General features: G+C 40.3%; 2 protein-coding genes across 4 annotated transcripts in view; one reads left to right on the plus strand and one right to left on the minus strand.

Annotated features, from left to right (window-relative positions):
• The window catches only part of LOC101845069 (geranylgeranyl transferase type-2 subunit alpha), a 68,607-nt gene that overhangs the window by 18,869 nt on the left and 28,238 nt on the right, over positions 1–21,500 (minus strand). The window contains exons 1-2 of one of the 3 annotated variants that reach the window (XM_005091639.3): positions 8,032–8,061; positions 7,521–7,653 (exon numbers count right to left, since the gene is read on the minus strand). The exons of 1 other annotated variant lie outside the window; for it this stretch is intronic. In XM_005091639.3, the coding sequence (XP_005091696.1) occupies positions 7,521–7,523 (3 nt within the window). In that variant the 5' untranslated portion in view covers positions 7,524–7,653; positions 8,032–8,061. Of the gene's footprint in view, positions 1–7,520; positions 8,089–21,500 lie in introns of those variants that run through there. One more of the 3 variants, XM_035973826.1, reaches the window with a different exon arrangement.
• Positions 12,064–21,500, plus strand: part of LOC101864592 — a 23,603-nt gene continuing 14,166 nt past the window's right edge. The window contains exon 1 of the mRNA XM_005091635.3: positions 12,064–12,326. Coding sequence (XP_005091692.1) covers positions 12,215–12,326 — 112 coding nt within the window. The 5' untranslated portion in view covers positions 12,064–12,214. The remainder of the gene's footprint in view (positions 12,327–21,500) is intronic.

Consider the following 21,500-nt stretch of genomic DNA (forward strand, 5'->3'; position numbering starts at 1 on the left):
AGAGAGAGAGAGAGAGAGAGAGAGAGAGAGAGAGAAAGAGAGAGGTGTTTAAAAAAAAATTATAATAAGAATTATTGTTTCCTGTCATTTTCTATCTGTGTCCGTTTTCAGGCTGACCTGGTGCTATACAGTCATTATTGTACACATATGAACATAGTCCCATCTTCCAAATCCCACCTTCTGTTTCCCATCTCTCACCTCTTGTTAACCATGTACAACATCCAATTTTCCATATCCCATATCCCAACTTTAATTCTGTAAGCACGCTTCGTTTTCTTTCATCTCATGGGGTTGTGGAACGCCTGAAGCAGGCCAAAATATTAAATACTTTTTATTTATCACTGTCGCCAATGTCCAAATGAGATGCGCTGTTCAAGCACAAGTTTTCAACAGCATGATTTAATACTGTTTTATTCGGAATCAAGGTTTGGTCTCAATGAGATTTTTATGATGTATCCTCTTCGGAAGTGAGTTTATTTTTACTTTCCCTAACTTACAATTCACCCAGCTCGACTACAGGGATCCATAATATTATGATGTCAATTTGGTCAGAGAATTGCAGTCAGAATCACACTTTCATAAGAAATGTAACAATCTGATGAGACTAATAAAAACGCTCCCTCTCTCGAGAGAGAAGTAATTTGACTCTCTTTACACAGCACCAGTCGTCATATTTCAAGGACCCAGATGATGGGGAAACAACTAGTTGTTGTTTTATATTACGCAGTGGCTACGTTCACGGCACCGTGAATGTAGTCGGCAGGCTATGTTCACGGCGCCCTGAATGCAGTTTGCAGGCGTTGTTGAGGCTACGTTCACCCTGGTGAGAATAGAGGTGGCCTTAAATTAAGGAAGTGGTTAATAACCCATGTTTCGCTATTCTCACCCCCTCGTTTTACCGGAAATGAAAATAAAGGGATCAGAGCTGAGGTTAGCAGGCATAACCCTGGGGGGGCGGGGGGGTGTCAGGGCTGATTCTCCACAGCATCATTTCCGTCACTGTTCATGTCCAAATAGTCACAGTCAGGGTTATCATTTTGGAGCCAAATCCCACAAATTTGCCTTTTTTGGATTTAGTCTGGCCCAGAGAATTTCATTCAGCTCTCTGGCTTTTTCTTGGCTCAAAACTCAAAATGTTCAAGAAGGAAGGGAAAGAAGAGGCAAGAAAAAAGAAAAAGAAAGTAGAATAAAAGAAAAAAATGAAAGTGAAGAAAGGAGCCTGGATTGCTTAACTTAATTATTAAACTAGTTAAACAAAATTTAACGACCTCGCCCATTTGATCTGAAAAATATACAACTTTTCTACCGCCGTGCAAGAGCTTGTCTCATGCTCATGTCTCGTTACGTTTGTGCACGCTCTCGGTTCCTTGAACTATAATTTTAAATTGTGAACCCTTCTTTTTTTTACTGGAGAGGCGAAAAATGATTTTACATTTATTAGTATTATTATTCTTTCCCAACGACATGCGGTAAGCCACCTGGGACCTGGGGGATTTTATCGGCCTGCAAGAGGTCAGGGGGGAGTCATCGCCTCATGCCCACACCGGGGTGGGAGCTATTCTCACCGGGGTGGGGGGGGAATAGCGAGACATGGGTTATTCTCACCGGATAAAGGCAAGGAGGCCTACATTAAATTAACGAAGTGTATACAGACCGGGTAACCGGGAACAAAGTCACGAAGTATACAGACCCGGTAGGGAAAATCTTGTGATTTCGGAAAGTTTCAGTGCCCAGACCCAGTAGTGTGTGTGTGTGTGTGTGTGTGTGTGCGTGAGAGAGAGAGAGAGAGAGAGAGAGAGAGAGGGGGGTTGGGTAGGGGGCGGGGGCGTGGAGTTTTTAAAAAATTTTTTTGTCTTTGCTTTAGGGGTGACTAAATGCAAAATAGGTTACTGCCAAAGTCAAGCAGTCTGGTTTCCTCGCAGCGCCTTTTGAGGGCATTTTCAAATGAAGTACAGTCCGGGAGCGTGGCTCCAACCACAACTGAAGTATCTGAATATTTACACATCTAAAAATCTTTAGCTCTAGAAATTGAATTCGAGGCAAAAAATGCTTCTTCCCAGTCCTCGCATGTAAACTTACCAGGCAGTCCGATGAGTCTTGGTCTGTCAGGGGGCCCACGTCCAGGATCAATGCTGTCTTGTCGTGGTCCTGTGTTCAACTGACACTCAGTGAGTCTCTCTCAGACGGTGTCAGCTTATTTCTCGCCACTCAATGTGATGTCATCCAAGGGCGTGCTACTCCCTTAATTATCTTGTCCCCATAGTAACGATAAGAGTCATGTCCCTTGACATAACATCCCCCTCACAAGCATTTCAAGAACAATTCAAAATGCCAAACGCACCAACCAGAAACTGAAACTAAAACTCTGGAACAATATATAACACTGTACACAGCAGAAACTTCACCTACAAGTCAAATCTCTGCTGAGGCCTGACATGGCGTCCCGACTTTATTATGCAGTCCGACTTAGTGGAAGTATCATGAAGGGTTGTGTCTGACTCTGGTGACTCTGCTGGTAATTCAGGCTCTGGTGAAACAACATAGAAAACTCTCTGGGGATCACGAGATGGTTACTGTCATTTCCTTCCGTCCTCAGCCGGATCTGGTGACGATTACGAACCTTCAAGCCGTTGTTCGTTTTCAAGAGGTATGATCTGTCTCTCGATCTGTCTACAACCGTAACCTTGGCATCCCTTGGGGTTTTAACTCAAACTGGCTGTCCTTTTAACAAGTCTGACATGGGCTTGGTGCAATGTCTTCGATCATAATCCTGTTTCTGCTTCTGCCTGAAAGCTGCGTCAATCTTCCAGAACACCTGCCTTTCTCCCCCCCCCCTCCCCCTTTGAGACCAATTTTCTGGTAAAATGGGCACTCTTGTTCTGATTTTCCTACCCATTAGAAGTTCTGCTGGGCTCTGTCCTTGCTGTAAAGGTGTGGAGCGGTAGTTCATGAGAGGTAAGTAAGGATCATCAGACTTACTCAGTAACAGTTTGATAGTTTTGACGACTCTTTCAGCTTCTCCATTACTCTGAGGATGTAGAGGGCTGCTTCTCAGGTGCGTTAAACCATAGTACTGTGAGAACTTTTGAAACTCGTGTGTAACGAACTGGAATCCATTGTCTGAGATGACGATTTCAGGTACTCCATATATCTAGCAAAAATTGACTTGCAATGTTCCACGACATTTGAAGCAGTAGGTTCTCTTAGACAAGCTATCTCAATCCACCTCGAGTAATAGTCTACTGTCAGGAGATATATGTCTGACCTTTCCACACAAAAAGATCCATACCCACCCTTTGCCATGGGTAGTCTGGAGTGACTGTCGGCTTCAATGGCTCTGGGCTGACCTTTCTTTCTTTTTCACAGTCTGGACAGTTTGTAACCAACGTTTCGATTTGCTGTGACTGTCCAGGCCACCATACATTATTTCTGCACTTGACTATCCTACGTAACATGATCGGTTGGAGGGACTGCCTAACAACAACAGGTGATTGGATTACGACGGCTCGCCCACAAGGCAGGGGCTAATGCACAAGTTATGACAAAATGTAATGGAGTCACTAAGGTGGCCGTCTAAGACAAGTGTTGTTGCTTCGTGTAATAGGGGTTGTGTGTTAAAATATGGTGGCCGCGGCCGCGTTGGACAGGTGCCCGTTTTATACAGTTAAATTATATAGAAAAAATGCAAGGGAGGAAATGAAAAGTGGCCGTTTGTACAGGTGGCCGTCTTATAGAGGTGGCCGTCAGGGCAGGTTCGACTGTATTTGTATGCCTTCTTTGGATATGACGTGTCCGAGGATTTTGATGGATTTGATGCAAAAAACACACTTTTCATTTAGGGTGACTCCTGCATGCTTTATTCTTTGAAGTCTACTGTCGTGTTCTTCCTTATCCTTTCCTCTGGTCAAGACATTGTCAATGTCGTCCACCCCTCCAGGAATGCCTGACAAGATTTGGGTCATGTCCCTTTGAAAGACCTCTGGTCCTGAGCTGATTCTGAAAGGCAATCTCATGAAGCAGTACCTCCCGTGTATGGTGTTAGTTGAACTTACAGCTGATCTGTTGTAGATAGAGGAAAATTTTCTCTTCCCACACTTTCATTCAACTTGGTGAAGTCTACAAATAACCTGATTTTTCCGTTTGGCTTGGGAATGGCAACAATGGGGGCACACCAGTCTGTTGGCTCTGAAACTGGCTCAATAACTTCTCGCTCCACCATCTTCTCAAGCTCTTCTTTTACCTTTTCTTTCAGTGGCAGGAGTAGTTGATGAGGAACCACAAGAGAAAACGGTTTTGCTTCTTGATCCAGATCCGCATCCAGATCCAGATACAATATCTGCCAGATCTAGAATCTCCAGACTCTACCTAAACCAGTTCAGTTAACAAACAAGTCACAGTTCCAACTCAACACTGTTCATAGTTCAAAACATCTAGATTCTAGTTAATCCAGGCTTATTACCTGATCTACTTCTATCTACATCTCTAGTTTCTAGCTCTAGATCTATATCATCCTTCCCGTTTTCAAACACTTACCTGCCTAACCTAAACTTGTGCTTTTCTAGTCTAGCTTTCTACTCTCACAGAGCACTGCTCTTGATAGATAAACCCTAGCACTTTGTTGACTTTGGGTGTTTTCTAGCACTTGTTGGCCGTTCAGTAGCCACTTCTGACACCGTGTAAAGTTACCTGGCGGTCCGATGAGTCGTGGTCTGTCAGGGGGCCCCACGTCCAGGATTAATGCTGTCTTGTCGTGGTCCTGTGTTCGAATGACCCTCAGTGAGTCTCTCTCAGACGACGTCGGCTTATTTCCCGCCTCTCAATGTGACGTCATCCAAGGGAGTGCTACTCCCTTAATTATCTTGTCCCCATAGTAATGATAAGAGTCATGTCCCTTGACATCACACTCGCAGAAAGGCAGAATGAAAATCTGACGCCTAAATCTCGCAAATAACAAAAAAATCTCGAGAACAAAAGGCGTTCAGAGAAATAGAGATCAGGTTTATTTTCCCAAGCCTTCGGATAAATAGTCACTTCGAAAGATTTCCCCTACCGGGTCTGTAGGCTATGCTACACTTCGTGACTTTGTTCCCGGTTACCCGCGGGTCTGTATACACTCCCTTTAATTAAGAAAGTGACTATATTCACCCGGGGTGAGAATAAAAATACGATCGACCTCTCACCCCGGGTGAGACTTGCCAGCATCGGCTATTCTCATCCGGTGAGAAACAAGACCTGTTCTTCCTAATTTCGGAATACTGTCTATCGGTGTGGACGATCGAATTGACAAAAGCAAAGAAAAAAATGACGTTTACGGTTATAATAGCACAAAAGTAAGCTAATTCGATCGTCTGACAAAGATGCTATAGCTATTTCACTTTCCAAATCGAGCTGAACTACGCGGGTCGCAAGTTTTGTTTCGCCCGGAAGTTCTCACAAGATCTACTCTTCCCCTCTCTCTCTCTCTCTTTGTCTCTTTCTGAATACTGTCTATTGGTGTGGACGATCAAATTGACCAAAACAAAGTTAAAAAACGATGTTAAAACACAAAAGTAAATTAATTAGGTCGTCTACAAAGATGCTACAGCTATTTAAATTCGAAGTGACTATTCGGACTCGAGTCCGAATATGAAAAAATGTTATTCGGACTCTGATTCTTGTCCAGCATAAACATCACTTCCGACTTCCAACTTCGTGTGACTCGTGACTCCGGCTTCCTGTCCTGCCTCACTCGTGACTCGCCTCTGGCTGGGTAGAGACCGGGATCACTTTGGGCAATATGATGAATTTGAGGCCGGCCTGAAAAGTTATATAGCGCTTCTAATAAATGTTTATTTGTCAAGAGGTCATCAGAAGCAATTAAAGATGGCTCGTTAGCGTGTGTCAGGGTCAGATGGGCGGCCTGCACACGTGTGGCTGTGTGCGTGTCGGGGAGGGGGGGCACCGTTGAACTTCGCATACGCGTCAGTCTTTTTTCCCCCGGCAACTGATCATTATTACAATAATAAGCTAGTCTTGACGTAGATCTACGTAATGAATTGTGTGCTGGTCTATGGAATCAAAAGTTGCCGTATACATGCTCAGCTCTACACAGCAACATAACTTTTTCTTGGTAAACAATCGAGATGACACAGGCTTGTGTATTTGAACGAATCGGTCTTTTTTTTTGTACACAGCTCATAATATGCAGGTGCCAGGTGGTCTGCTAATCTTCAATTTTACCTTTTTCTACAACAAAGAAAGTGGGAAACAAGGGGGGGTGGCGTATCAATGAGGCGGCGGGCATCGGATCGGCAGAAAAGGTGTGGGGGAAACTAAAAATTGGCGGAAAATTGGAAGCACTGAACGAGATCTATAGATCGAAGACACTTCCTTTTTTTTCCGGACCCGAGTCCGAAAAACGTTTTTTCATGTTCGGACTGTAGTCCGAATAAGAAATTTTTTCATTCGGACTCGAGTCCGAATATGAAAAAATTGTTATTCGGACTCGAGACGACCATTTAAATTTTCAAATCGAGCCGAACTACGCAGGTCGCCATTTTGTTTTGCCCAGAATTTCTCGCGCTAGGCTACTCCTCTCTCTCTCTTTCTCCACTGCCCACAGACAACATTGCTTTTTGCACGCTTTTAGATTAGTTTTAGACTACCCAACAGTAGTAACACAAGAGCGCTGGAACGTTTGTTCATGGAACAGAATTCTACAATTCTGTTATCACAGTGTAGAATTCTGTGGTTCAGGGTGAACGCTACACTGGTTGGCCTGCCCTCGGGCTATAACTACGGTGAACGCACAACGGGTGAGAAGCCAAAAGGCTCACCTGCGCTATATATTATATAAGAAGTATAAGTCTAGCTAGGGCCTAGGGCATAAAGTCTAGAGTCTAGATCTAGATTTATATATCTAGATCTAGATTCTAGATCTATATATATCTAGATCTGGATCTAATAATAGGCCACCTCTATTCTCACCCGGAGTGAGAATAGTGCAGGCGAGTCTTGTGGCTATTCTCACCCAGTGCGCGTTCACCAAATTTTGCGTTCACCCTAAACCACAGAATTCTACACTGTGATAACAGAAAAATTGTAGAATTCTGTACCGTGAACAAACGTTCCATTACAACTGTAGCCTACTAAAAGCGTACAATTTTGTCTGTGGGCAGTGGAGAGAGAGAGAGAAAGGGAGAGAGGAGTAGCGCGAGAATTTCCGGGCAAAACAAAATGGCGACCCGCGTAGTTCGGCTCGATTCGAAAAGTTAAATAGTCGTAGCATCTTTGTAGACAACCAAATTATTTTACTTTTGTATTTTAACATCATTTTTTAACTTTGTTTTGGTCAATTTGATCGTCCACACCGATAGACAGTATTCAGAAAGAGACAGAGAGAGAGAGAAGAGGGGAGGAGTTGATCTTGCGAGAACTTCCGGGCGGGTGAGAATAGCCACTTTCCTAATAATAATAATAATCCACCCAGAAGCAAATAAAAAAAAAAAGAACACACTAGAGGCTCTTTCAAATGCCCTTACCATGATGAAGCGATGAGATGCACAAAGGTCTACTGAATATAACAGCGTACGTAATGTACTGTGGCCACGGTGTTCAAGACTCAAGAAGATCAGATCCACCTCTTGTTTACGCCTGATAGCCTTCTTTCAGTTTCTGAGAAGTCATGCAGTATTTCCGGTTTGGTCGGTGTACATATAATTTTACATACCTCTTATACAATCCGTTTGTGGTAGGGTATATTTTTAAAGTTGTGAACGTATTTAGGCAAAGAAGAACTAGATCTAGATATCTAGATCTATAAATAAGTGGAAAATATTTTCTTTCCTTTGAAATTAGTTGTTTTTTTATATTTTAGACAATAAACAAAGACTGAAAGATATCACTACGTAGAGCAATAATTGCGACATTGAAACTAAAATCTCCTTGATTCTACCGGTTTAGTATAACTTCAATTTCATTATATTTTTCTTTTTTGAAGAGTGAACTCCAAGCACAGAGATAAGTGTAGAATTCTGTGGCTCCAAGCTTTACATGGCAACCACCTCCTCGCTCCAAGCCCCAAGCCCAAACTAGTGATGGGCAGGTATCGATACCAGGTACTCGATACTTAGATACCTACAGGTATCGGTATTGGTACCGATACCTGCTCTTAACATCGATACCTATGTATTATTTATCCCAGGGCTGCCAAAGCAAGACTTGGACTTTGAGAATTTTTTGTTTAACAAAACTGATAAGTTTTCGTAGGGGGCAAGCGTTTTAAATTAATCTAGTGATTTTTTAACAAAAATGTATCTAGTGATTTTGCAAAATCTTCACTGACAACCCTGATTTATCCTCATTGGTTTAATTTAAAGTTGCTAAAAATCTGGTAAATTGAATTGCCTTATTAGAACTCTTGTGTTTTTATTTTCCAATACTAACATTTTCTGCAAAGTTGACTTTCCTCCCATACTTTACTTAATTTTTGTTTTTATTCTCATATTTGGGTATTTATTTCTCTCTCTCTCTCTCTCTCTCTCTCTCTCTCTCTCTCTCTCTCTCTCTCTTTTACAAATAATTATTGTTTGAGTCTCAGCTAAATAGTCACAACTTGTCTAGACACGATTACCTAAATACTTGGAAAAGTATAGTTGTATTTTTGTCTTTTTTTATTACCCCCGGCGTATGTTACTAATAGCATTAAGTATCGAGGTATCGGTATCGATATCTTGAAAAAGTACTAGGTATCGACATCGATACCTAAATTGTGGTATCGGCCCTTCACTAGCCCAAACTTCCAGCTCAACTTCACTCAATGATAACAAGATGGGCCACTTCTCTCTTTGAGCCAATTAAAAAAGTGTCCTCAAAATTTGGTGGCGCCCTCTTCACAAAAGCGCACTCTTTGCGAACAGAGTTACCCTACTTGAGTTTTTAAAAATCAAAGTGAAACTAGCAAGTTTGGGGGTAAATTTCGGAAGAACGCTTTTTTAAAATGGTTACGCTGACAAAAAACCTCTACCGGAGGAAAGGGTGATGGTTTTCTTCGTTTAATTTGACTTTAGAATGAAAGGCGAGAGGTCATTAAAATAAAATAAAAATAAAACTGCGCACTGAACGTACCCGAACTGCTGATGAACAGCAGTCGATCTGCGCACGCAAGGAGGTGCTATTCCTATTCTTCTTCTGGAAAAACGAAAGAGAGCTTCAAAACAGACTACAGCGCCATCTGAAGCAAAGAGCATACTTCCTGTGGACACTTTTTTGGCTGACTGGCCCATCTTGTTATTCACTATCTTTGCTTCACTTCAAAAGCAGGGTTGTCAGATTGGCCGGTTTTTTACCAAATTTGACAAATTTGGCTTTTTTTAAAAGCAGTCATGGCCGATAGAATGCCGCTGGCCGTTTGGACGAATTTGGCCGATTTTAGCTGATTTGGACGCTATCAGGTTTTTTTTATATATAGATTTTTTCGGGGAGGGGGGGGGGTGGTTTAGAAATGAGGAATAGAAGAACAACATTAATAATGTGTTATAAAGCTTATTGTCCTCGAAAAGGCTTAAAACTTCAAGGCTCAATTAAGGACAATGCTCGGTATGCCCTTGATTGCCTTGCGATGCCAGTAGGCCAATAAGCAATGCAACAGTCGAAAGAAAATGTACGTATCGCTCGTCACATTCATCTTAACAAAACCCCGAAATCGGATGCACATCAGAATACTTGACAGTATTATGTACCAACGATCATAGAAGTAAATATAAAACTGCACGCTTAATTAAGTTTGCAGGTGACTACGCTATTATTGGAATAATAAACCTTGATGAAAAAGAGTATTTCGAATAAATAAGTATGTTTTTTAAATGGTGCAAATCAAATGTTCTAAAAGTGAACCTCTCAAAAACAAAGGAAATTATTTTTATTTCAGAAGAAAAAAACCAACAATCCCACCACTCGTAACTGAACAAGAAGCAAACACGGATTCATACAAATATCTCGATCTTAAAATCGACAACGAATTGACTTTGCAAAATCATGACGTAAACAATATCGTTGAAAAGGTAAATCAGAGGCTGGACTTTCTTAGGAAACTTAGGTCTTTCAATCTGAATCCATCCGTCCTTCAGATATTCTACACCACCACAAATTGAGAATATGATACATTTTGGTATCACTTGCTATGGTAGCAATTTGGGAAGGCAACATATCATAAAAATAAACAAGTTGATCAGAAAGGCATCAAAAACAATTGGTAGAGACCCAAGTAACTTTGAATACCTGCATAAGATACATGTTCTAAAAAAAAGGCGCACGGAAATAATGCTTGTTTAGTGACCATAGCCATCCACTGACATCGGAATTTCAACTTTATCGACCAGCAGGAAACGATACAGTTCCACAAAGCAAGAGCAGACAGATATTGACATTATTCATTCGTACCAACTGCAGTGAGTGAGGTTACTGAACACACAGTGCTACAAATGAGAGAGAGAGAGAGAGAGAGAGAGCGAGAGAGAGAGAGCGAGAGAGAGCGAGCGAGAGAGAGAGAGAGAGAGAGAGAGAGAGAGAGAGAGAGAGAGAGAGAGAGAGAAGAGAATGTTTTACGGAGCGGGTTGTCCCAGCACGTGAGACATGTATTTACTAATGTCCTGTCTTGTTTTGCGTGTATGCGTGAGTGCACTTAACCTTTATAACATCTATACTGCCATTGTTAACGACTAAGACAAAATATTTCTCCCTGCGAGATGATAATAAGGATTGTCATTGTTATTGTTCAGTTTTGTTGGCGGCTGGGGTGGTTTGCTTCTTCCTTCCTATCAAACACCGTCCTTATCTCTCCTCCTTTTTTGTGTTTAAATTGTTACTCTCTCGTAACACCTCTTTATCAAAATTTAAATCGGCACTAAAAACGCATTTGTTTCAGTCCAGCTTCAATCTGTAATTTCCGACATTCCCAATACAAATATTATTATGTTCTCTCAGTATCTATTATGTTCTCCCAGTATCGTTTATTCATGCTGTTCTGTTCTGTAAGAATTTATGACTGTGTGAATGCATCAATGTGTGCGAGGGTGTCTGGGTAAGCTTTGTGGGATTGTCTTTACTCAAGGATGTACTGAAGAGAGAGAGAGAGAGAGAGAGAGAGAGAGAGAGAGAGAGAGAGAGAGAGAGAGAGAGAGAGAGAGAGAGAGAGAGAGAGAGAGAGAGAGGATTACTATTGGAGCTGTGCGCTTCATATGTTCTTTGCATTATTGTACAGCGCATTGAGCACTTTTTTGTGGAAATGCGCTTTATAAATGCAATTTATTATTGTAACATCTGTAACCTTCGGCACTCATATAATATATGAACGTATTATGTTGCAAGTGCCGTAAACACTTACTGAAATAAAAGTCCTCAGAATCAGGGCAGAACTCTTGACTTGTCACAGGGATAAAAAAATGCCATACTAATTTTCAAGTGACACCTGCGAAATGCTAAAAAAGATTCAAATCTGACATTGTCAACATTGCCATACCAGGAGGTTAAACAAGGTCCAGGCCACACCCAGCAAAGATGAAAGCTGCACCAGCACACCTAAAGAGGCTGACATGCTGGATTTTTGTTTAATCTAACAAACACGTGGTACGGCCTAGTTGACACATAGATCTATAGGTGGGATTTAAATTTTATTATTAATTCTAAATAAGTTACTTTTTGTTTCAACAAAGTGCAAATTGTCTAGAATACGGAAAATAAAAGGCTTTACTTCCTAAAGTCCCTTTTAGAGTAGGGCCTTATACGACAAACAGCAGGCTACTTTATCGACAGTAATGTTGAACAGTTTCTGTTATCAGTAAGTGAGGAAGACTGTGAATATTACTTTATTATATTTACAAAATTTAATGTACTTAGGCTGCCGCACAGAATTCTACACTTAAGTGTAGAATTCTGTGGGCTGCCGGAATCAATGTTGCTTACCTTGTCAGTTCAATCTTTTGTCTTTTCCCCTTTAATTTTTTAATTGTGCTGTTATTTAAAGCTCCGCAAACAATAAACTGATAAAAAATACAGTCACATTTAATGTATAAAATCATACATCTAGGCATATGTAGTATAACTAGACTATAGTGTTTTATTATTTAATAAGCAGTTTAAGATTTTGCCGAATTTTGGCCGATATTTGGCCGTCGATGTGTTTTTCAATCTGGCAACCCGTTCAGAAGTCAGTCAGTCAGAAGAACATAGAACAGTCATGGCAGCTCGGGCTGGAGATGAGTTTGAAGACTCTAAGGAGTCGCCGGCATTTCTACTGGATGAAGAGGGCTTACTCGCGAAACACAGAAAGGAAAAGAAGGAACTTCAAGGTGAGACTGGGGGAAGATCGAAGAATACCGGACCACTCGTACATTATTGCGCGAGAAAGTGGGGCTGGTGGTTGGGGTGGAGGAGGGGGGAGGGTTGTGGGGGTTCAGGGGGGTCTCCCCCCTGACAAAATTTTAATGAATAGATCTACCGGTCCGAGATTCTCCATTGAGAGGTATTAAAAACGGGAAAATTATGAATTCCTAAGGTTGAGACATAGGCAAAGTCAGTCTGCTGGTCCGGTATTCTTCAATCTTACCGAGACTGGGGACGTATGCTGGGTTACTGCCAGGCCCCGGGAATTTGAAAAAAATCTCAGAGCGTCAGAGACTCGGGAATTTGAGGAAGGAAGTGCGGTGATCTTGTTTCCGTTCGCCAAAAATCGTAGGCCTACCGTTCGTTAAAGTCCACGGAGCCAAGTCCACGATCCATTTGTTTACATCCAGAGAAGAAATCCAGAAGTCTTGATGACCAAATTAGGCGACACAAAGAACAGGGATGCAACCTGACTGCAAAACATCAAATTATGGTAAGGCAAGGGACCCCACCCCCCACCCACCCGCATAACAAGACATGCGATTTAGATTAATATTAAACGTAAAAAGACGCAAACTATTTTTAGGTAAGTCGCCCATCTTGTTCGATGTCAGACCAGGATACCCCTCCGATCACGTGACTACATCTAAGTATAGCCAACTGCATGGCACCAAAGATGGAAGTGTGTATCATATATATATGATGCTTTTATCTAGCCTACACCTTTCTCTCGGAAGTTCTGATGCTGAATAGTCAGCGCGTCTGCGTTTTAAGTCGTGCAATGATTTTTGGAGCGGTTCGATCCTGGTCCCGGATAGTTGTTTTTTTCTAAGTGTATACAGACCCGGTAACCGGGAACAAAGTCACGAAGTATACAGACCCGGTAGGGGAACTCTTTTGTGATTTCGGAAAGTTTCAGCTCCCAAACCCGGTAGTGTGTGTGAGAAAGAGAGAGAGAGGCAGAGAGAGAGAGGCAGAGAAATAGAGAGGGTGACTGCTGGATTGAAATTATGACATTGTTTCTTTTCTAAGAACGAAGTGACACCGGCTTCCTGTCAGGATTGGGTTGATTTAAATCAGTTGATTTTCTAAATTTAAATCAACTTGATTTTTTAAATAAAAATCTGTGATTTAAATCACTTTTTTTTAAAATTATTTTTATTCGGTTTGTACACATTTCAACATTCAGAATTCCTTTCCTTGGTTTCATAAAACAGATATAAGGTTCAGTAGACTAATAAAATAATATAAAATCATGCTTAAAAGTCTGATTTCCCCCCTTTCACTGTAAAATAATACAGTATTCAATTTACTTTTTTTTCCATAATTGAAATCAGAGCTGGGTTGATTTAAATCAGTTGATTTAAAAAAATTTTTAATCAATTTGATTTTAAAAATAAAAATCGGTGATTTAAATCACTTTTCAAAAAAATTTATTCAGTTTTTACATATTTAAACTTTCAGAATTCCTTTCCTTGGTTTTATTTTAAACAGATTATAAGGTTTACTAGACTAATATAATCATTTAAAAAGTCTGCTTTCCCCCCTGTCACTGTAAAATAATACAGTTCTCAATTTACTTTTTTTTCATAATTGAAAACCAGGGTTGGGTTGATTTAAATCGGGTCGATTTAAATCAGTTGATTTTTAAAAATTTAAATCAACTTTATTTTAAAAATAAAACTCAGTGATTTAAATCACTTTACAAATTTTTTCTTCTGTTTTTACATCTTTAAACATTCAGAATTCCTTTCCTTGGTTTTATAAAACAGATATAAGGTTTAGTAGACTAAAATTGCCCTGTCACTGTAAGTAGTAAAATAATACAGCATTCAATTTACTTTTTTTTCATAATTGAAATTAGCATTTTCTTTTTCTTTTTAGACAAACACAAGCGCGTGCTCACACACACACTGTAATAAAAATAAAATGCAAATTTATCTCTATGCATAATTACCCCCCCCCCCCCCCCCCCTCCTTTTAGACTGACATTTTCTTCATTTTTTGTCTGTAGCCGTAATTCCCTGATATAGCAGATTAAGGCTTTCTAAAATTGCAGTTGCTTAAATTAATCATTAGTTAAAGACAATGCATTTTGCACTAAAAGAACATACTTTTAGCCACCAAAAATCCCAAACTGTGTCGACATTAAAAAAAAAAAAAATCCGATTTAAATTTAAAAAATCTGATTTAAATTTAAAAAATCAAATTTTTTTATTTTTATCAAAAAAATCACCAACCCTGCTTCCTGTCCTGCCTCACTCGTGACTCGCCTCAGGCTGGGTAGAGGTCGGGATCACTGAGGGCAATTTATGGCGTTTTGTGCAGGAGCCGAGTTTTTATTTTATGATGAATTTGAGGCCAGCCTGAAAAGTTATAGCGCTTCTAATAAATGTTTATTTCTCAAGAGGTCACCAGAAGCAATTAAAGATGGCTCGTTAGCGTGAGTCGGGGTCGGGTGGGCGGCCTGCACACGTGTGGCTGTGTGTGCGTGTCGGGGAGGTGGGGGGGGGGGGCACTATCGGTCCGGGCGTTGAACGTCGCATACGCGCGTCAGTCTTTTATCCCCTGGCAACTGATCATATTACAATAAGCTAGTCTTGACGTAGATCTACGTAATGAATTGTGCGCTGGTCTACGGAATCAAAAGTTGCCGTAGCTCGGCTCTACACAGCAACACAACTTTTTCTTGGTAAATAATCGAGATGACACAGGCTTGTCAGTGTATTTGAACGAATCGGTCTTTATTTTTTTACACAGCTCATAATGTGCAGGTGCCAGGTGGTCTGCTAATTTTCAATTTTACCTTTTACTACAACAAAGAAAGTGGGAAACGTGGGGGGGGGGGGGCGTATCAATGAGCCGGCGGGCATTGGATCGGCAGATAAGGTGTGAGCAAGGAGTTTAGAACTAATGGAGCCTCCTCTCTCTCTTCGCGGCGCCACGAGCAGTACACCGCGTTGGGGATCAAATATGGCCGCCGACTGTGGGCTAAATCACGAACTGTGGCGTTTCTTTTTATAGAATCTTATCTGGCTGGGCCACGTTGTGGGGGTGGGCGTGGCGGGGGAATGCATGCAAGGAAGAGGGGATGGGGCTTGGATGAAAGAAGAGGGGCGGGCCTTGGGAAGTGACGAAGGAGAATGGGAAAAATTAAATAGAGAGAGAGAGAGACAGACAGACAGAGAGAGAGAGAGAGAGATTGTGATCAACTGACGGGCTGACGGATAATGACTGGGAGAAAAAAATAATAAATTCTGTGTGTGATACAGACTGTTCAATTCTTTAAGAGTTTTATGTTATAATCTAGTTTAAAAATAAAAAAGATGTGTAAAATAAGAAAAAAAACTTGTCCGAGTAACATAAGATTATCAAACATACCAAATTATAAAGATAATCTTTCAAGATGTTAAAATATTTAATTATAAGAAAAGGACAAAAATATACTTTTAAACTGAAATTAAGATATGATTGCATGATTCTAGGTGTGTGCCATAACTAAATTTATGTGTAAGGAATAGTGAACACAAAAGAGGGTCGATGCCAGCTTTATCTGATTGCTAACAGTATGTCTTGGTCTATAAAGATTAGAGAATAATATTATTTATTACAATAATTTTGTTTCCTGGTTTTCACAAAGTGGAGCGCACAATGATTTCAAATATAATTTTTATTTTAAAAAAAGAGATAACAGCACCTTTGGAGGTGTGATCGCATGCATGAGCGTGGATGACCTTTGAAGGGTTTTTTTTGTTTTGTTCAGTAAAGTATGATATAATAATATAATATGGAAAGCAGCGTTTTTAGTCCCTGCCTTATTACACTCCAGAGGGGGATAATTTATCTTAGTGATGACTCTTGTGTAGTAAAATTTGTTGTTGCTTCGTTTGGTTTATTTTTTAACAGCAGAATCTTAAGTGAACCGGAATGATTGATTGTGGGATCTCAGGTGAAGACTACAACAATAGAATTAAACCGAGTATAGTTCTATATATAACAAGACTCACACTCTTATCCACCCCACCCTACCCTCTCCCCTCATCTGATATGGTGTGGTGTTTCTTTAACTTTAACATAAAAAATATTCATCATTATTGTTGTTGAGTATTGATTTCATATTCTAATGGAGCCTCTAGATATCTACATTTAGACAACAGTAGCATTTAGTTTCCACACACAATGGAAAGCAATATCTTTAATTAAAATGTATAATATGTATATAAAATAAATACACACAACATACATAATATTTATATGTATACGCATATATAATAATTATATATATTATATATAAGAATAAGAATACTTTTTAAAAATTGAGTATCTCTGTCTTTCTGCTGGGGTGTTGTATCCCTTTCAGCCTGGGTTGGCCTTGGCAGGTAGCGCCGGAGCCAGCCTCTTATGAATGTTAAATTGTGTTGCTGGGGGCATAAAAACACTTTTATTCAAATTTTTTAAAAGGAAAAAAACTTTACTGTGAAAACTTCGGTCCACTGCAGCATCATATCGGTTTTTACACTTAAATACAACACAGGTGCAAGGCATTTTTACTAATTGACTTGCCTAATCTCAAGGATCTCGGAATAAAACCTTCTTTCTTATCTAGATTTCAGTGCGTACGCGCAGCGCAGGTAGACCACAGTTCCGCCGCGAGAGAGGGCTCCTATCAGGCGTGCGGTGCCGCCCACAGAGCATCCTCCATTACTTTTAATCTCCTTGGGTGTGAGGGAAACTAAAAAATGGCGAAAAATTGGAAGCACTGAACTTTAGACCTATAGAACGAAGACACTTCCTTTTTTCCGGACCCGAGTCCAAATAACATTTTTTCATATTCGGACTGGAGTCGGAATAAGAATTTTTTTGATTTGGACTCGAGTCAGAATATGAAAAAATGTTATTCGGACTCGAGTCCGAATAAAGACGGCCTTTCTTCAAGTTTTGATTCCTCCAACTCCAAAACAGAGGAAAGACGATCGTTCATCGAAAAGACTTGCGCAATCTTCATTTAGAGATCTAGATCTAGGCTTGCCTCATTACTAGATCAATGATTTATGTCTGTCTGTCTAGATCAAGGAGCTTAGTCTTAACTTTTTAATCTCCTTGGTCTAGATCTAGACCTAGGCCATAGATCTAGAAGAACCTAGGTCTCTACCCTGAGCCAAGAGGGTGCTGAAACTTTCCGAAATCACAAAAGAGTTCCTCTACCGGGTCTGTATACTTTGACTGTGTTCCCGGTTACCGGGTCTGTATACACTCCCTTTTTTTTTCTCTTCTCCTCCTCCCGACTGACCAACAGTCCCATAAATTATAGGCCTAATTTGTAGATTTGCTTTGAAGTTGTTTTATTTTTTTTTTAAATATAGGCTGCTCTTATTGGCCCACATGGGCCATTTAATACGTTGTTTTTTCAATGTATTTCATACATGGTGTTGTCCCAACTTGTTCTCTTTTACTTTTTCTCACTTTATGTCTTCTTGTTAATGTTTTCCTGAGGCATTCCATCTCGCACACATTTCTACAGATTTGTTTGTCACCGTGTTCCTGCAGTTCAGTGTTATTGTATGCTGTAGACTTTGATCGTCTGCGAACAGTATTTCATTTAGAATTTAGACTCTCTGGATGTGAGCTTGGTTCTTTCGCCAAACAATAGATTACGGTATATAATTGAGTTATTTCATTGTTTACTCTGTGTATACTGTGTTGGATAACAAGATGAAGATGCGTTACTTCTTAGATACTCTATTGTTCATCTTTTTATTTGTAGCGTTAGATTGGAAAACTATACTTTCTCAATTTAAAATATGTGGTTGATGGACTTTGTTGATTGGGGGGGGGGGGGGGACGGGGGACCAAAGACCAAACATAGGGGACATAACTCGCAATTTTGTGGGCAAATAATAAATGTTCTAGGGGAAATTTTATATGCCCCTGTGGGCCAATAAGCACTCCGTAAAATATATTAGTGATTAAAAATACTGGAGGGGGGGGGGGGTAGATCTAGACTAGATTTAGATATCTAGATCTAATCCTCCTGCGTCTTTACGGCAATTTTCGTGCGGTCTTCCATCATGTCCAAGTTGGCTTACTATCTTGATCTAGATTCTAGATTTAGGAAATCCGAAATTTTACCAAAAACACGTCGTTCCATGTGGGTATCCCAGGAAGTGATGACATCACAGTACTAAACTTAGCAGCCAATCAGAAAGATGCGTCTTTTCTACGTTTAATGGCATGTGTAACTAGTGACCACTCTGAAATCTATATTAATTATACTCTTTGGCCATCAAAATCTGTAAGGAAGGTCTAAAGCCAATATGTTACTACCTACAAAATTAAATGATGAAATTGCCGTGGTTTACATATTTTTAACTCAGCGCAAAGTGCAGAGTTTTGAATATTCCAGTTGGAGATGCATAGAGTTTCGTCTAGGTGCAGCAATTGTTGATTACCGGAATTAAACGCGAGAAAGTAAACAATTGCCGCTACAGCGAGCACCTAGCACACCTCTGTGGTTAGCCCAAATATAGATGACCTATTTCCGCCATCTGTTTTTGTCGTCCTCCGCGGTTTCCCCCGAGGTTCTTGGGTTTCCCTTGCCAGTAACTGTTGACTAGATCTAGATCACGCCGTGTTTGTTTTCTTTTTTTGACAAGCAGATTGCTAGAGAACGACAACTAAACGCCATTGGCCGATATTTATAGTAACAGCCGCCTTGTTTGACCTCGCAAGGGGGATGCCCGCCGCGTCATCTGATCGTGATTATATAAACATATAATGATGATTTTGCGCAGCGCGTGGTTTGCACTGACCGTTTCCAAGCTCCTTCAGCGGTTTGCACCTTGTGTCCTTACACCAGCAGTTTCCAAGCTCCTTCAGCATATTACAAAATGAGGCGACAACAGAGAGGTCAGTATTATATATACAGTGGAATCCAGGTAAAAGTGCATTTTAGGTACGTAAATTATTAGACCCAATGTACACCAATAACACATTTTAATAGACCCTACTTGCGTTTGTATCACTTTACTAGAATCAAACAATACAATAACTTGTTAATACTCACTAGACCTGCATGTTTGCCGACATCGTCCGAAATCTGACAATCGCGACCCCGCCGATGTTTTTGCTAAGTGCACCTGTATTAGTCGACATGCGAAGTGCGAGGCCTGGCCAATCGCCAACACCCCCTTTTCTCTGGTCAGCTTTGTCTGCACTTTCGTTTTCGTGCCGACAGTCAACATCAGCGTTTCCAACATAATTGTCGGAATCGGAGTAGAAGTAGGAATACGAAAAAAATTCAATGACGTAAATTAGATTTACTTTTTTTTAGTTTCATGCTCGAGCGGCCATTTTGAATTTTGTCAGTTGACTGATTGTTCGGATGTGGATTCATTCAAGAAGGCCTACTCACTTGTTCTACTAGGTTTACATTTTTTATATAGATCTAGACTTCTGTGGAGGATTCATATTTCAATTCTTTTGTGTCAAACCCTATTAAAGGTTATGCAGTAATGTTAATGTTTGCAAAAGTGCTTTTCATCAGGGGCATAAAAATTATTAGACTCGGCTGAGTCCCTGCCCTCTGTTCAGATGTGGATTTTGTTCAAGGCCTATTCCTATTCAATTGTTCTTCTAGATCTAGATTTATCTAAATTATTATTTGGAGGATTCATATGAACTATTCTATTGTGTTATTGTATCAAACCCTATTATAGCAATGTAGAAAATTATGCTCCTTGTTTGTTTTGGGGTGTGTGGTTTTTTTATTTTTTTCCCCCATTTTGGACCTGCTGGCTTTTTTACATTCCTGAAGGGCCAAATTGCATGTTCTTTTTGGGGTGTTGATGCCCCCCATCATGTACAAGTACCTCTACAAGTGCTGCTGTTTTATGACACACACAAAAGCTCTTAAATTTTTTTTGGAGGGGGAAGAGGGGGGGGGGATGCGCAAAATTTTCAGACTATCTGGTTCAGTCTGACATGCAGGTCTATGCTCACATAATTTATAGATCTAGGGAATAATTGTCAGCTATAGTTCTTAGCTGACAAGAAACATGTCCTTGTTACCAAACCTGTTACGAAAAACAAATTCATGGAGATAGGATGGGAAGAGATCATGGGTTTGTGCCGAATTGCCCTGTGCAATTTCCGTGTAGCGCTGATCTATTCAATTAACGGTTATTGTTATATATATATACTATAATGGGTCTAATAATTTCCTACAAATGCAAGTAATATGTTTTTGTTGTACATTGAGTCTAATAATAATAATTTACGCACCTAAAATGCTCTTTTACTGGAATCCGTATAACAGACCCTGGAATAACAGGGATCCGGCTATAACAGGGATGTGTCAAATCCCCGTTTTTTCTTTCTCTTATTCTTTAGTAAAATTAATCGGCCATAACAGGGACCAACAGCGACAAATCGCTTAGGCCTATAACAGGGATTCCGAGACGCAATGTTTAAAAAAAGAAAAAATTCTTCCGGTTTTATTCACAGCGCTGAAAACTAGCCGAAATCGTGCCTCTTAATTTATCAGCCCAGCAATATCTGGAAGTTATTAAATCACCGTTGGAACTGCTCCCTGTCAGGTTACATGGAGGTCACTGGCCGCTCCTGCACACATCAGCTGCAGGCAGGTCATGGCGTAATCGACACTTTTGGCACTAAATATTGGCAGCATCCTCACTTTAACAACGATATTCCATACCAGAAAGAAAGACCAAGTCTCCCTCTCATGGTCTGCGAAAACCCGAACTAAATGCTATTATATTTGCCCATTTTACTTTGTGTGCAAAATGTTCTCAATTTTCACTAATTAATTCTATGTTTATTAGGCTTTTAAAATTTCTATCATTGGCTTTAAATATCGCCGATTTTTGGTTCATGTACAGAGATCACAATGTTCTTTCAGATGTGGAAACTTCATCAAAGTCGGGAGAATGGTTGTTGAGATATTTAGTTCATCTGATTCTCATCTGGTGCCTGATTATTCGCCTGTGTAACTGTGCCTGCTACAAATCTACTCCCTTTTAAAACTGTTGTTGTTGTTGTTGTTACCGATCCAGTAGCATCTGAGCGTTAACTCTTCTGCATGATGCCATTCGGTAATCGCTGTATGTCTGTTCTAATTGTTG

This window comes from Aplysia californica, unplaced genomic scaffold, assembly GCF_000002075.1.
Source record: "Aplysia californica isolate F4 #8 unplaced genomic scaffold, AplCal3.0 scaffold00033, whole genome shotgun sequence".
Lineage (NCBI taxonomy): Eukaryota > Metazoa > Mollusca > Gastropoda > Aplysiida > Aplysiidae > Aplysia > Aplysia californica.